This window comes from Schistocerca americana, chromosome 8 (assembly GCF_021461395.2).
Source record: "Schistocerca americana isolate TAMUIC-IGC-003095 chromosome 8, iqSchAmer2.1, whole genome shotgun sequence".
NCBI lineage: Eukaryota > Metazoa > Arthropoda > Insecta > Orthoptera > Acrididae > Schistocerca > Schistocerca americana.
The window spans coordinates 433,336,922-433,352,150 of NC_060126.1; the positions used below are offsets into that span (position 1 = coordinate 433,336,922).

The window sequence follows — 15,229 nt, forward strand, 5'->3', positions numbered from 1 at the left end:
ACTTCTACGTGTTTTATAATGCCACCTACTCACCTTCTGTTAAATTGTTGCCTGTGTCTTCTTCTCTCTTGAAGTTCAACGAAGAACTGCACTGATCCATTTGCTTCTTTTTTCCCTTAACTTATCTTACTACTTCTTGATGTACAATTCCCCATTACCAATTAAGTGAACTTCAGTTCTCTAATTTTTTTGTACTTAAAGTACATGTTAAAGCACACAAATATGAACTGATTGTGCCCTTTCTGTTTCAGACACATGAGAAACTCAGTTTCGAAAACACTATTTAATTTACAAAAAGCACTTTGGGCCATTTTGACTTTTCTGGTTTTTTTCTTTTGCTGTCATCTTCACCAAATGAGGTGGTGCAATGGTTAGCAAGCTAAACTCACATTTGGGAGGATGACTGTTCAAATCCCTGTCCAGCCATCCAGATTTAGGTTTTCAGTGATTCCCCAAAATTTCTCCAGTACAGCTCCTTTGAAATGGGCATGGCTGATTTCCTTCCCCATCCTTTCATAATCTGAGCTTGTGCTCTGTCTCTAATGACTGGTCTGCCAATGTGACAAACTCTTCAATCATCTCTCCTAAACAGAAAACCTCATCAGTTCAATCAGTTCTCAATAATTCTAGTTCTATGATGACACTGTTAAGCTGTACAATTTTTTTTCAACATTGTTTGCAGGTTTTTTGTCTTATGTAATTGATTTTCAGGCCCAATGTCAAACTTGAGCTATTAAGGTTCCTGCATCTTTTGTACTAGTAATTTATTTGCAATAGAAGCACACAATACAATGTCATTATCAAAATGAACATTGTTCAGATATGTTCTATTAACATGTATTCCCTGTTCATTTTTTCAATTTAAGGAATGCAAAACTTCCTCCAGAGTGGCAGTGCAGTTTTGGTGGAATGGAATTTCCTTGGATCACTTCTTTCACTCTGAAAATTTCATTCAGCACCAAACAATATGAAATGAAGCCTAGAAATATAAAATGTAAATGATAAAAAATTAATATGAACAAAACAATAAACTGTGCTATATAATTTAAGAATGAGATCAATCAAATGCGTAAAAGTAAGTAATTTTCTAGAAAGTATTCCTCTATGCTGTTAAATGCAATATGTGCCCGGAGATTACAACTGTACTAAAATTGTCAAAGAAAGAAATAGGACTAATGATTAGAAATGAAACAGCTGCAGCAATGTCAGTGGTATAGTGGAGGAAACAGTGGGGAACTGAGTCCAAGTATGCACTTCAGACCCTAAAAAACAATGCCATTTTATGTTTCTCACAAACATCAACACAACTTTACTGCCTAAATTTTTGTTTGGTCGTTGAACAGAAATACACAGCAAAAATAATATGTAGAAATGTGAATAGTTAGGAAATTGGAGCTGTTCAATATTTTTAATCTCTTTCTCTTTTATGCAAATAAATTTGTGTACAGCATAATTCCCAAAACACAAAAAATTAAATGTAATAATTCAGCACAATTTTCACAACCTATCAATATGAGGCACAAATTTATAACCACTCAACCAGTCTCTTCAATCATTATAAACTACAATAATCTTTTAATTGGGGAGAAAAAAAAAGCAATGGAAAATTTACATAACATTCTCTTCCCAAAAATTCTGAAGCATTGAGTTTTTTGGTACTACCAATATGGTAACAATAATAGAGATGGTGTCATCTGCAAGATATAGAGTTCATTACCGTTGTTATCAAAGGAAGTTTTGTCATAAAATAGATAACAAATATGTCAGTCAAAAGCCTCCAGCAACACACATCTGACACACAAAAATCAGAAACAAAGTTCAAATGCTCAAGTTACACAAGATTCTTCACATAAGATTATGGGGCAACAGAAGATCAATTAAAACATGAGCCTGCAGCCATATAACTAAATCTGTCAGTGAAATACTTATGGGTGCATTTATTAGAACATTTTCACATGAAACTGAAATCAGAATAAAATTTAAGAATCAGGTGTCAAAAAGATTTCAACCAAGTTATCCACTGTTCAGATGAACCATACAGAAGCTGCCAAATCACACAATATAGTGTCTTAATTTATGGTTAAGTGTCTGAAGTCCTTGTGACCCATAAGAAATAATCTAAAAACAAACATTATCTGTACAGTTTAAGCTCCAAGTCCAATTGTTATTGAATGCCAGGCTGGCAAAACTGACAAAATTATTGAGCACAGAATCCATCAGCATTATTCATAACAACTTTGAGGCATTGTTTCACTTAAATGTAGACTTCAATATGAAGTTACCAACAAGGTAACTTATTTGAAGTAACTTTGTTTTTCAATATAAAATAAACAATTCAGGGAAACAAGAGTCAGAATAAGGTCATCTTCCATGTATATATCTTCGGGGGAGGGGGGTGGCCAGAGTAAATATTGCTGTAACTACCATGATTATACTTCTGTGTGGCTCATCTTCAGACTGGTCTGGATTCCCTATTTAGCTGTCATCTTCATTTCATAAAACATACAAGAAACAAGAAAATTATCATGGATAGTTGGTTACATTCTAAAGAAACAGTGGTAATAACACTCACAGCCTGGTGAACAGAATTTTAAGTTGTACACAAACTACAAAATATAGAAGCTGAAAAAATGAAGTAATATGACATAATATTGTAATAACTTCTCATCTCATAGTTAACTGGATAAGTAAAGAAATGTTTTCATTGCCCAGTTAACTTCAAAATTTAAGTGCTCCAAACACTGAATGCGAAATCAAATACATCTATTCTAAACTGTAAACAGATTTGGTTCTTGAACAGTTTGAATTAATAATGTGTTACATTTTTGCTGTCTACAGTATACCTGTCAAGAAACACCGCTCTGAAAACAAAACAAAATGACAAGTTACAGTGAGTGACTTTTTTGAAATGTAGTTCTAAATCTCTCTCAATATTATCAACTTTCAATATTTTGTAAGACACAAACAAAGCAAACTTAAAGCAATTATTACAAAACTTTTAATGGCCTTTTTATTATTGCTTGTACATGTGACAATAGCAGTACCAACAAATCTTTCAAGAAATAAAAAAAACAGGTAAACAAAAACAATGCTCTTTCCACATCTGCTTATCTTGCACTATTATAATACTGATCTAACAATGAGAAACCACCATGAATCTCATCCAAGCAGCAAAATACAGTCACAAATATTGTTAAGTAGCTGGAGGACATCCTGCAGCAATAAAAAGTAAAGGTTAGAGAAGAAACTCGGTTAAGCCTCTTTGTGTGACTAGGAGTACCCCACACGCACACACATACCGGTAACATGTTGCCGGGTGAACAGTATTTCATATTTGTATGAAACATGTAGAATAAATAAACAAGGTCATTTGTTATGACACACAGCACAGTTGTCAAATGGTGTAGTCTTTGATGATAATCACTAATATGCTTGTGTTTCATTTCACTTCCAACAGCGAGATGCAAACAATGAATACTTTAGTGGTAAGTCTTAAGTGGAGTAACAAACTCCGTCCAACACTGATGTAGTGAACACACAATTTGAGGAATCTCACATTCTAACACAGACAGTGACAGATGCAGCAATAACAGCTTGACACTTAACCATTGAGAGTTGATCCCAATCTTCTGACACTTCCATAACAACACTGAGCCTACCCACCATAACAGTAAGATTCAAAGATGCACTTTGGCATGTCAAACTTCTAAGTGTTTTGATGGTGGGTGTATGATGAACGGTTCACTCCACATTCTCCGTAAATCACCCTGCAATGAAATACCATTCTTTCAAAACAGTTCCAGATGACAAGTAATTATTCTAGCCAAAACACTTTATTACTGTTTGCAATCAATATCAGTTCATTTATAATGAAATAAAACTATTCTATTAATATTTTCAGTTATGAGGAACATCCCTTGCCAGGACGTTACAAGATCTGTGTATAGGTATCTGCCAAAAATTGCAAATAATGAAATAATCATATCTACTTCATGTCTGTAGTCTGAAGCAGAGGTAAGATAAGTTATGAGCACCCCACTCCATTGTTCTATGGTTCCATTTCTATTGTCTTACAGAAACGGTTTCTCAAACCAAGTTTTAGAATAACTGGCATTGCAGTATCTACTTAACCACTCTAGGAAATTTACCATTTAAATCAGAATGGTATCCTTCTCCGAGGACAGCCAGATATATTTACAGAATTGTTAAGGCTTTCATGGCCACTTGTTGACAAACTGCCTATTGGTTTCTGTCGCGAGTTCTTCGGCCGACATTGGCTAAAGAATCCGAGACACAAGTCAACAGGCAGTTTCTACTACTACTACTACTACTACTACTACTACTACTACTACTACTACTACCACCACTACCACAACCACCACCACCACTACACTACTACTACTACTACTACTACTACATATGGTCATGATGATATCACTTCCAGTGCAAAAAATTATTACACTATGAACTGTGCTAGAGAAAACTGTCAATGAAGACTATTTATGTGAACACTCAAGTGGGAATACGAAGTGAAAGAAGTGAAATCTGATGTGATAATGTATGGGACACGAAGGGTGTGGCACAGAGATGGGTGGAGGAGGAAGGGGGGGGGGGGGGCAGATACAGTGTAAAGAATTATTACATTGGGGGAAGAAAAAAAGAAGACTAAATTTATGATCTAGTGTGGACTTGCTTGTATTAAAAATGGGTTCTGGATAATACACACAAATACTTATTTTCTCTTGTTTTTAATGCTCAATCTCTTCCATATCAACACTTTCTTCAGTTTCTCATTTTAAATAATTCCTTTGTTGTGTAAAGTACTTACTTTTAGTTTAGCAGGCATTTCCACTAATCAGCAGTTGCCTGTCCTAGATGCCACAGACGTATATCCTGATGATCTTTTTCTGATGGACCTCTCCTTTCCATGGATTTGGCTATAGTTTGCCTCCACACTGCCTCAGCTCCTCCTCCATGGCAGACACCAATTGCACAAACACTGCACCTATTATTGTTCCTCCATCCATCAGGCATGTCCATACCATTTCAGTACTCTAGCATCAATCCTATCTGTGACTGGTTCCACAGCATCCCTTTGCATTCTTGCGTTTTCGTTTCTCAGTCAATCCAAGCAAGTTACCCTCATGCTCCACAGTAACCCGTCCATTCAGACAGCCTCAATCCCCTCCCCCTTGTCTTCATTCAATGTCCAGCACTCTCCACTGTATGTCAGGATGCTTCCAACCACAGCATACAGCACTACTTTCTTTGTTCGCCAGGAAGTGTGTGAAACGCCAAAAGATACCATTAATGATCTAATAGCTACCCTCACTTGACTTAACCTGTGGGATATGTCCACTTCACAGTGGCTGATCTTACTGATTAGTGAACCCAGATACTTGAACACTTAAAACATTTCTTACCCGGCCAAACTCACAATCAAAATCCTCAGTTTGCCCACTTCCAAAGTAATATTCTGTTTTATCCATACGTCTGTTAGTCACCATTGTCTATAAGCATCCACTAATTTTCTCACACCTAATTCAGAGCCAAAAGTACTCAATCGTTGGCAAACAGTAATTAATGTAAACGCTGATACTGTACTGCCATGATAAAACTTTTGCACTGTCTATTACAATAACCAAAAACAACTTCTAAATACAACTTACAAAAGGCTGGTAATTAGAACATCCTTTTCTTAAGCCTTTACTTGTTTTCACACTTTCTGATATCTTCCCACCAAACTTCACAACTTCCTCATATTTGTGGTACACCCATTTCACCAACTCTATTAATGCATCATCCACTCAAACATTTTCCAATGCTGCCCATAGTAACTTTCTTGCACAGAATCATACATCTTTTCTAAATCAACAGAGATCTCAATTTATTGTGATAATTTTCTTGCACATATGGCATGCACCAAAGGGGGTTATCAACATAGCTTTTCCCAGCAATGATACCTAACTTTTCCTTAGATACAATAATATTCACAACCTTTTGCAATCTATTCTTTACTATACTACCGAACAACCTCCTCTCTTAAGACATTACATTTATTCACAACCTTTTGCAATCTATTCTTTACTATACTACTGAGCAACCTACTCTTAAGCCATTACATTTATTCCTCTGTAATTAGTCTGATCTCTCCTGCCACCTTTCTTATACATGGCAGTAATATAAGATGTTTTCCAGTCTTGAGATACTTCATCTGCCTAAACCATTTTATTAAAAATAGTTACAAGTGCTATTACCACTTTAGGTCCTCCATACTTCAATAATTTCACTACTATGCCACCATGACCAGCTGCCTTTCCATTGTTTTTATTTTTGAAGGGCCCGATAAACTTCATTGTTGGCCACCTCTTGCACAGGATAACTCTCCACTTCATTCTGCTCTTCTCAAAACTCTTCCCTGTGCTCTGTAATAAGATATTTAAAACATGCCTTCCATTCATAAACGGCAATCACTTTAGCTCCTCATCTAATTTTAGCAGGCACTCTCATTTGATACACAAATCACCAAGACCCTGATGCCGTGTTGTATCAACTAAATGTTATAGGTCAGCAAATTTCTATATCCCATGGCTTCTCTTTAGCTCAGATAACCATCCTCCTTACTCTCTTAACCCCTTCACTGCTATGGATGTCTATACATATCCTGCTACACTATTCACCAGGTGCTGTGGATGTGTATACGCATGGCACTTGGATTTTCCTACAAACATCTGTATTTGTCCCTAGATGCCAACCCCTCACTGGTGCAGATGAGCTACTTCTATATCTCCATGAATAACGAAGTTTTGGGTATTATCAAACAACAATATTTCAACAATATTTCTTTACACAAAAGTTCCATGAGGTGAAATGTACAACATAAGGAATATGTAATTTTTTGTAAAACAAATAAATAAATAAATCTACAAATACCAATGAACATGTAGTTCTTTCATTACTTTTCTTTTTACTGCAAACAGTTAGTTTGAAAACATCTGAATTTATGGCAAACTATTGCAAAAATAAAAGTGTCAACCACAAGCAAGAAGTTACAGTAAACTAGGATTATAAGTTGTGGAACAGAAACCAAAGCACATGAATAAATAAATAATTTCAGCATTTTCTCTAATTATTTATCTTCAGAGTCACACTTTTTTACTGAGTACTTTTTAGATGACATTTAAATGGTATTTTTCATATGCTCTCACAACTTTTGAAACTTCCTTCTGTTGCAAAAATCTATACTCAAACAACTAGTCACAGTTTCAAAAATAAATGTTTGATAATATAGTAATTTATAATTGTGACCACAACTCAGCTTCAATTAATACATAACAAACAATGGGAAGTTCAGGATGGAAAAACAGTATTTCGGAAAGGATAGATTGCTGCTCACCAATAGAGGAGATGTTGAATCACAGACAGAGATTGCTACACATTTTAGTATCTCTCCCAAAAGGCCTTCTTCTGAAGTAGAAAGCACACACACGCTGCAGCCACAGACAGCTATCTATGCTTTTCATACATTGTTGCATTAATACGTACCTTAAGATAGGCCATTGTGAGCAGAGGTAACAGCGTAAACGGCACAAGATACAGAAGGGCAGGCTGCGCAGCTTTAAACACCTCCGATGACACTGTTGCTGTCAGCAAACCAAGGAAGTAACCAATCAGAGAGCAATGGAAGTAGCTGAAACATGTAACATTCAAACTTCAGACTCAAGGTGCTAACACTAATTAATGTAACAAATCTGAAACTGTTGTTACACGGTATCTACTCACATATCTCGTTAATAATGGGAAAACTATTTGTTTCTGAGCTGAATATCTATTACAGATTATCATAAGAATTATCTATAAAAACTGATAGGACTTCATACTGCATCATTTCATAGGTCCTGAGTGTTATTTCAAGATGTGTGTGTATTCCAACACTCTAACAAAGTGCTGGCACATCAAGATCAATGCTATATAAATCAGTGATGAACTTCAACTGAGTGGCATCTAGAATACTCATATTGCAAGTTCCATGTATTCTGTGACATACATTTTATTTATTTGCAACACATTTCAATGACATATACTAAGAAATATCACTGTATTACTATGCTAGTATTAATTATAACCTAACTATTAAATTAAAAGTTTCTGTGTACTTAATGGAGCAGGATTTACCAAAAAAAGTCCAATTCAGTAAAACCACATAACATTATCAACAAGATATTTCCCACATGTGCAGTAACGCACATTATAATAGTTGAAAAGTAACTTCCTAAAGTGGGTTCAAACCAGCTTACAGTTTGTAGCATTTACAATTTAACTGTGTCATAGTTATTCATCCAATCTTTTTCTTAGGATAAGACTGCATTGTTCCATGATAAATATTAGTTGTTACCTAATGGAACACACTGGTTCAATTTTATGTCTTGCATTGAATTATATGCCAAAAAAATGAGCACGCTGTACATGTCAAGATTTACTATTGCCACGAAGACAAAGGGGAGATGTCAGAAAGAGTAGGTCAGACACGATACAGTGTGTCAGCTTCAGTGTAGACATAAGGACAGAGTATCAAGTAAAGTAAAGTTTAGTTGGAAGAGATGAATACTGCAGTTAAGAATTAGGATAGAAAAAGGGGTCATTATTAAAAATTATAACTATCTGACAAATAAAGAATAATGAAAAATGAGAGGGGGGGGGGGGGGGGGGGGGGGGGGGGGAGGGAGGATGTTTTATGTTGATCGAATTCATGAAGGTGTCAGCATGCAGCTAAAATTCACCTTCCTGCACGTTGACCTCCACTCACTTAAACCTAATCTAAACCACAGTCCATACAAAAACAACCAATAAGCAACAGCATTTACATATCAAATGCCCTTTTTCCTACAGACCAGGTATCCATGGCAAACTTATCTTCTCCACCACTGAATTTCTCGACACCTACACCAACAGTTTCTCCCAAGCATTCCTTTCCCACAACTATCCCAAAAATCTTGTTCACAAACAAGTCTCCCACATAGATCCCTCCTCCCACCCTTTGTATGACTAATACAATTCCTTGTATGAATGTGTGTGTGTTTTCTTTTCTGATGAAGGCTTTGGCCAAAAGCAACATATCTAAAGCAGCTCTACAGATAGCTACCTCATAGCACAGGTTTAGAAATCTGGAACTGAGATTATCTTAAAACCACACTTATCGAGAATCAGCTGTCCTTTACCTGCTCCCTTAAATGGAAGTATTTCTTCCAAATCTACCCTATACTGCCCAGATCAAGCCCAAATTATATACTGAAAGTTGTCTTATTCAGTTTCAACTTCCCTTCAATTATGATCCTCTCTCATGTCCCAGCTGATAGGCTTTTAATAATTCCTCATCCCCATCCTCTGTTCACCTTCATTCCAGAAATATCTTTCTTCCAATAATCGGAGATCAGAAAAGAGATCTGTACACATGTTTTAATATCGCCAATGGGTCCTATGGTGTCATCTCTGAATCCGTTGTGTTCTTACATTCGGAGACTTTACTTGCAAGTTTCTGTTGCAGCCCATTTAACTGAGAACTTGCCACTGTAGACTGTTGTCAGTCAGAAGTGGACTTTATCACCATAGAATGGGAAGTGAGTACACGAGTTTGCAAGTACAACTGGGAACTTGCATCACTGCCACTACATACACAACTCCTGGGCACTACAATTACAATTACGTTGGCCACACACTTCTGCCACGTTACCGAGTCTGTGACAACAGTAAAAGAAAACAGCCACGAGGATGAACTGTACTCTCTACATGGTGATTAACTATTAAAATAGATTCACAGCAGTTTTTGAAAAAGTTATGGAAAAGAATAAAAAGCTAAACAACTCATCATTAGACCACAAACCAAGTTGCCATGACCGAGAAATTACAGAAATAGCACAATTTTTGGTCACAGGGGCATCAGAGTAACTTTGCAGAGCCCCCAGTTTTCAGTTGATGGAACACGTATGTTCTCTTTTGTGGGAGGTGGAACAAACAAGAATAAAAACCCTTTGTTGGCACTGGATGAGATTTTTATGTTTCTTGTCTGAAGTTTGGACTATAGCACTGAATTTATTCCGAACATCACTCTTCCCCTAATGAGGCACATCTGCAATTGTGTCGACTGCATCAATTAATTTTCATCTTACACCCTCCACAGTCTCACAAAAGATAACTTTGTTGTGGTCATCTGATCCCAATAATCGATCATATTGTCCTTTAGAACAGTAAGATTGTGCACTCAAGTTCTGCACTATGACACGGCAAGCCCTACACTCCTGCATGCGTCAGTAAGAGAGAATGAGATGACACACAGGAAGCGAGCACAGTGCTGCCACTGTCAGACTCATTATAATCATGGATCTGTAGCAGGTAGGAAACAAGCCAGTGTAGCACTGATGTAAATGCAGCACCTTCATTTCTCTCAACATTAGCCTTGTACTCAAGCCATTTCTGTCCTTTACCAGTAATCACACCACGGCAACTATGGAGGAAACAGCTATTCATGACATAAGTGTTATTGGAGGACTAATTCTCAGTAGCAATATGACGCAACAAGTTACATCATTTGCAAAACGGGAGAAAATGGAACTAAATGTTTGCCTTGGCCACAACTAAACAATACTGTGGACTCTTCATAACTTAGATAAAATCAAATGTTACAACAAAGCAGGACAGTTATTTATAAACTACTACATTACTTCTGAAAACAGATGCAAAAACCACCAAACTAGACTAGCACTGTAAATCCGGACAAATTATGCCACCACTCCAAGCGTAAGCGTGTCCACTATATCTAAAATTTACAAACCATCAGTATATAACGATCTGTTTTTAAGTATTGGTCAATTTGATGACATCACTGTCATTCAATTTTCGTGGTTGTTCTGAAAGTTAATTATTGTGTAAATAGACCATTACTTTTAGACAAAAACAACAACAACACTGTTTTATAGCACCTACATTTTGTACACAATGGCTACTATATTCACCAGACATATCACTGCAGGTTTCTGTCATTCTTCACACACTGAAATTCTCAAAGATATAACAACAACACAGATGTATTTGCAGACATGTAAAACAAATTTCCAATATCCCAGTACTTCTCTCAAAATTTTCAAATACTACACAGGATCTGCTGCATTTCTTGGTGATACAGTGCTCTATGAGTAAGAAAGATGGATAATAGTGTAACAACTGCTAAAGGTTTGTTTCTTAAGAGCACTGTAACAAAACAAACTAGTCCAGGCTAAAAAAAAAAAAAACTATTTTAATTCTACTGTGAACTCATGGTTACCCAAGTACCAACAAAAACAGATTATACCACCTAAATGCTGTATCACTGTCACATCATGGAAAAATGGCACACTACTAAGAAATAAAAGAGTAGAATGTCAAACAAAGGAAAATCCAGGACAGAATGTAACAATATTATGAAAACGAAAGTTGCTACTCACAATATAACGGAGATGCTAAGTTGCAGATAGGCACAACAAAAAGATGTCACAATATAAGCTTTCGGCCAACAATGGGTTTGTCGAAAATAGACAACACACGCACGCACACAAATGCAACTCACACATGACTGCAGCCTCTGGCAGCTGAAGCCACACAGTGTGGCTTTAGCTGCCAGAGACTGCAGTCGTGTGTGTTTGTTTTTCTCTGAAAAAGGCCTTGTTGGCCGGAAGCTTATATTGTGACATCTTTTGTTGCACCCATATGCAACTCAGCACCTCTGCTATATAGTGAGTAGCAACTTCCTTTTTCATAATATTGTAAAAGAACAGAAAAATTATATTGTATGAATCAACTACAGAGCATCTCAAGACACAGTGGAATTTTCATGACACCAAAAGAAATAAATTTTTCACAACGAGACAAAATATTAATGTAAATAGAATACACTTACAGAATTAATTATTCAGTTCAAGACAATTTTATTTTCCTTTTACTCAAGAAGGAATTCTTTCAGCTGTTTTAATTGTCTACTAACTGTTCTCCAAACAAATACTGTAATGTTCGCACTTTCCACTGTAAATGTTGTGTCACATTACAACAACATAAGTTACAGAAAGAAAACAACACACAAAATTAAGGAAATCAACCATAAATCAACTGTACTTGATTGATGAGTGACATACAGAAGCACGCAACAACAGAGGGTCTTTGGTATCATGTTTCTATGTGCCACACACCAGCTGCAGGTGAGTGGTTGCATAACCTCATTTTGGTTTAATTTGTAATGATAGATAGCTGTTCAACTTTCGCATAGTCAAAAAAATCTATGAATCTGGTACAAGCCATATTTGGATTACAGATGCGAATATACCTCAGTTTACTGAACTGCCTTGGGGGTGGTACTCCCGTGTCAGCTAGATGCAGCAGCTGGGATTTTTTATACGCGTCGTATCTCAACACAAAGCAGAGCAGAAGACCCGGCATGACCACATCTCCCAGGCCCAGCATAGAGAAGTGGCCAGCATGGTGGAGTGATGGGAACACTAGTTTCCCCGGCAGAGAGAGCTTTGGCGCTTCACGCACTCCTCCCATTCCTCCCAGGTGAAGCTTTCGCGCAACGAGGCCAACTGGGTTTTCTGCTGGCCGTGTAGCAACCTTGAAACATCAACATGAAAAAGGCCAGAATTATTAATTATTTACAGAACATAAAGTTCATATGAATCACTGGGGAAATAAAAACTAACTAAGGTACAACTGAACAATTTGTAACAAAACTACAATACTTGGTCCTGTTAGAGGATTTATAGCACTGCGTTCTTCAGCTTTGAGATTTTGAACTGCTAGTTACAGAACCTAAAACTTAATACCTAATCTGAACCAAAGTATACCCTGCCATTTTTCACACACAATACGTATGGTTAGCTGTTGAAATCTCTTGATCTTTTGCAACAGAGAAAAAGCAGAGGGCTGACTGCAGATCAGATTATGAGCCTTGAATTTGCAGTGTGACACTTACCCACTTGGTCACCAAGTCACACATCTAAGAAAATTACTTTATTAATTGCTTTTTCAAGATTCATGTACAGCTATCTGCCTAGAAACTACTTTAGCATGTTATTTTAACTGTTAAAAAAGACAAATCTCTTCTGGCTGTAAATGCAGAAGCCTATAATATGAGGGTTGCTTAGAAAATAATCCACTGCATTTTTTTTCTCAGCCAAAAACAATGCTACAAATGCGAAACGTTACTTATGTATTGTTTGAAGTCTCCCGGGTGAAAGCGCCACGTTTCCATCACTTCCGACGGATAACATAGCTGCAGGACAAGTTTTGAAATAGCGTCTGTAGGTGATTACAAGCAATGTGCCATCATCGAATTTCTCATCGCAGAGAAAGAAATTGTGGGGAATATTCACAAATGCTTGTGCAAAGTCTATGGAGCATCTGCTGTCAACAGAAGTCACTGGGCACAGAGGGTGAGGTCATCAGAATTCTGCGATTTGCAGTGGTCGGGGAGGCTATTCACAGCTGTCACACCTGACATGTTGCAGTGAGCTGATGTTGTCATTCTCAAGGACAGACACATTATGACTTGGTATTTGGCACTGCATCTGTCAATCAGCGTAGGAAGTTCACACAGTGAAGCACTGGCTCCACCACTAGGTCAAGGACTGGTACCGATGGGACATACACGCTCTTGTTTCGCGCTGGATGGAGGCCATAAAACGGGATGGAGATTACATGGAAAAATAAGGTGTGTAGATAAAACATCATTATTTTGTGTCTAATTCTCATTACGTTCAATGCAGAACTCTTGAAGGGAAAAAAATGGTGCATTACTTTCTGGACAACACTCGTAATTTTTCTCATATTTTCATTAGCAACAAAACTATTTATTTTACAGGATTATTTGGTAAAATCCTAATTTTCTGTGCACAAAAAGCAGTCATAAACATTCAAAAAGCATTCTCACAACTGCCTCTTAACACATTATTAAACAGGCCTGGCCAAAAAGTGCTTTACAAGCAAGAGCGCTCTGACCACACTCCTGCCTAGCACTCTGAGTGGCGCCAAGGGGTGAGGAGCAGTATCCTCGACTGCACTGGCCAGTCACTTTATTTCAGTGTTTGATTCAACATACATGAGTGACCCCCCCCCCCCCCCTCCCCCCCCCAATCCTCTTATGGAATTGATGAAGCCCCATCATCAATGTTAGAGTTCAAAAGATTTTAGTCTGCATAACTCCATGTGTTTGACTATATCACAAACCATAGGACCATGTATATTACATATTCTAAAATCCAAATGTGGCATAAATGTATATACACCACAACTTACTGTAACAGACTGTATGTAAAGATTTTTGTAATTCTGCTGACCGTTTTACCACTATCTAATATACTTCTTTACTGAAGTAATAGAAGTTACTGCTTTGGCAACAAAAGTTGAAAATAAACATGTGATAAAATCCCACTTATAAAATTGTGCTACAATGATCGACTCTTAGAAGTAGTTGCACCGCATTGCAAACATGTTTTAAGTTTCACAGGTGTGCAGCCTTTGGCATATTGCCATCTCAGTCCCACACCTGAGTGGAAGAGTGCAATGGTTGGGAAAACCAGAGCACCGAGTAGAACAAACTGTACTCGCAGAACGCGAGCGTGCTCCAGGAGCACAAATCTTGGTCAGGCCTGTTCCAAAATTTACTTTAAAGGTGGACCCATGAACTTAAGTAATTTTATTTCTACATGGAGAAAAATGTCACAAATTTACAACACTTGACTCAAGTCTTTTGACAATCAGAGCACGCTACACGTGTCTAGTACATTCACTATTTTGTGAAAGAAATGCAGACTAGTTGGTGAAAAGAGTTACTCAGTCAAGTCTAGCTGTGTACCTTTACACTGTACAATATTGGATGAGGGTGTGGTGTGGTGAGGGCGTATGGGTTTGGCAAAGGGTTGAAGGGACAGGGGGCTATGAGAAATAAGAGTGGGATGGGGGTGGTGTGGGTGTGTGTGTGTGTGTGTGTGTGTGTGTGTGTGTGTGTGTGTGTGTGTGAATTTTCTCCACCAGATATCCACTACTAAACATGCACTGGTGCATCATCTGTTGTTCCAAGAATTATTCTGCTGTTACAAAGCAAACTGCCTCCTCTGTATGAATGTGCTGAAGGCCTCAGGACTGCCCTCATTACTTTTCTCTCCCTGTGTTTAAATATTTTTTTTCCTTTTTGTCTTTGTCTTACTCT

At 37.3% G+C, this 15,229-nt stretch overlaps 1 protein-coding gene across 1 annotated transcript in view; it reads right to left on the reverse strand.

The window, feature by feature from the left end:
* Positions 1–1,389: 1,389 nt before the first annotated feature.
* LOC124544951 (signal peptide peptidase-like 3) overlaps positions 1,390–15,229 on the reverse strand; it is a 69,426-nt gene continuing 55,586 nt past the window's right edge. Inside the window, exons 9-11 of the mRNA XM_047123697.1 lie at positions 12,350–12,633; positions 7,546–7,690; positions 1,390–3,767 (exon numbers count right to left, since the gene is read on the reverse strand). Coding sequence (XP_046979653.1) covers positions 3,699–3,767; positions 7,546–7,690; positions 12,350–12,633 — 498 coding nt within the window. The 3' untranslated portion in view covers positions 1,390–3,698. The remainder of the gene's footprint in view (positions 3,768–7,545; positions 7,691–12,349; positions 12,634–15,229) is intronic.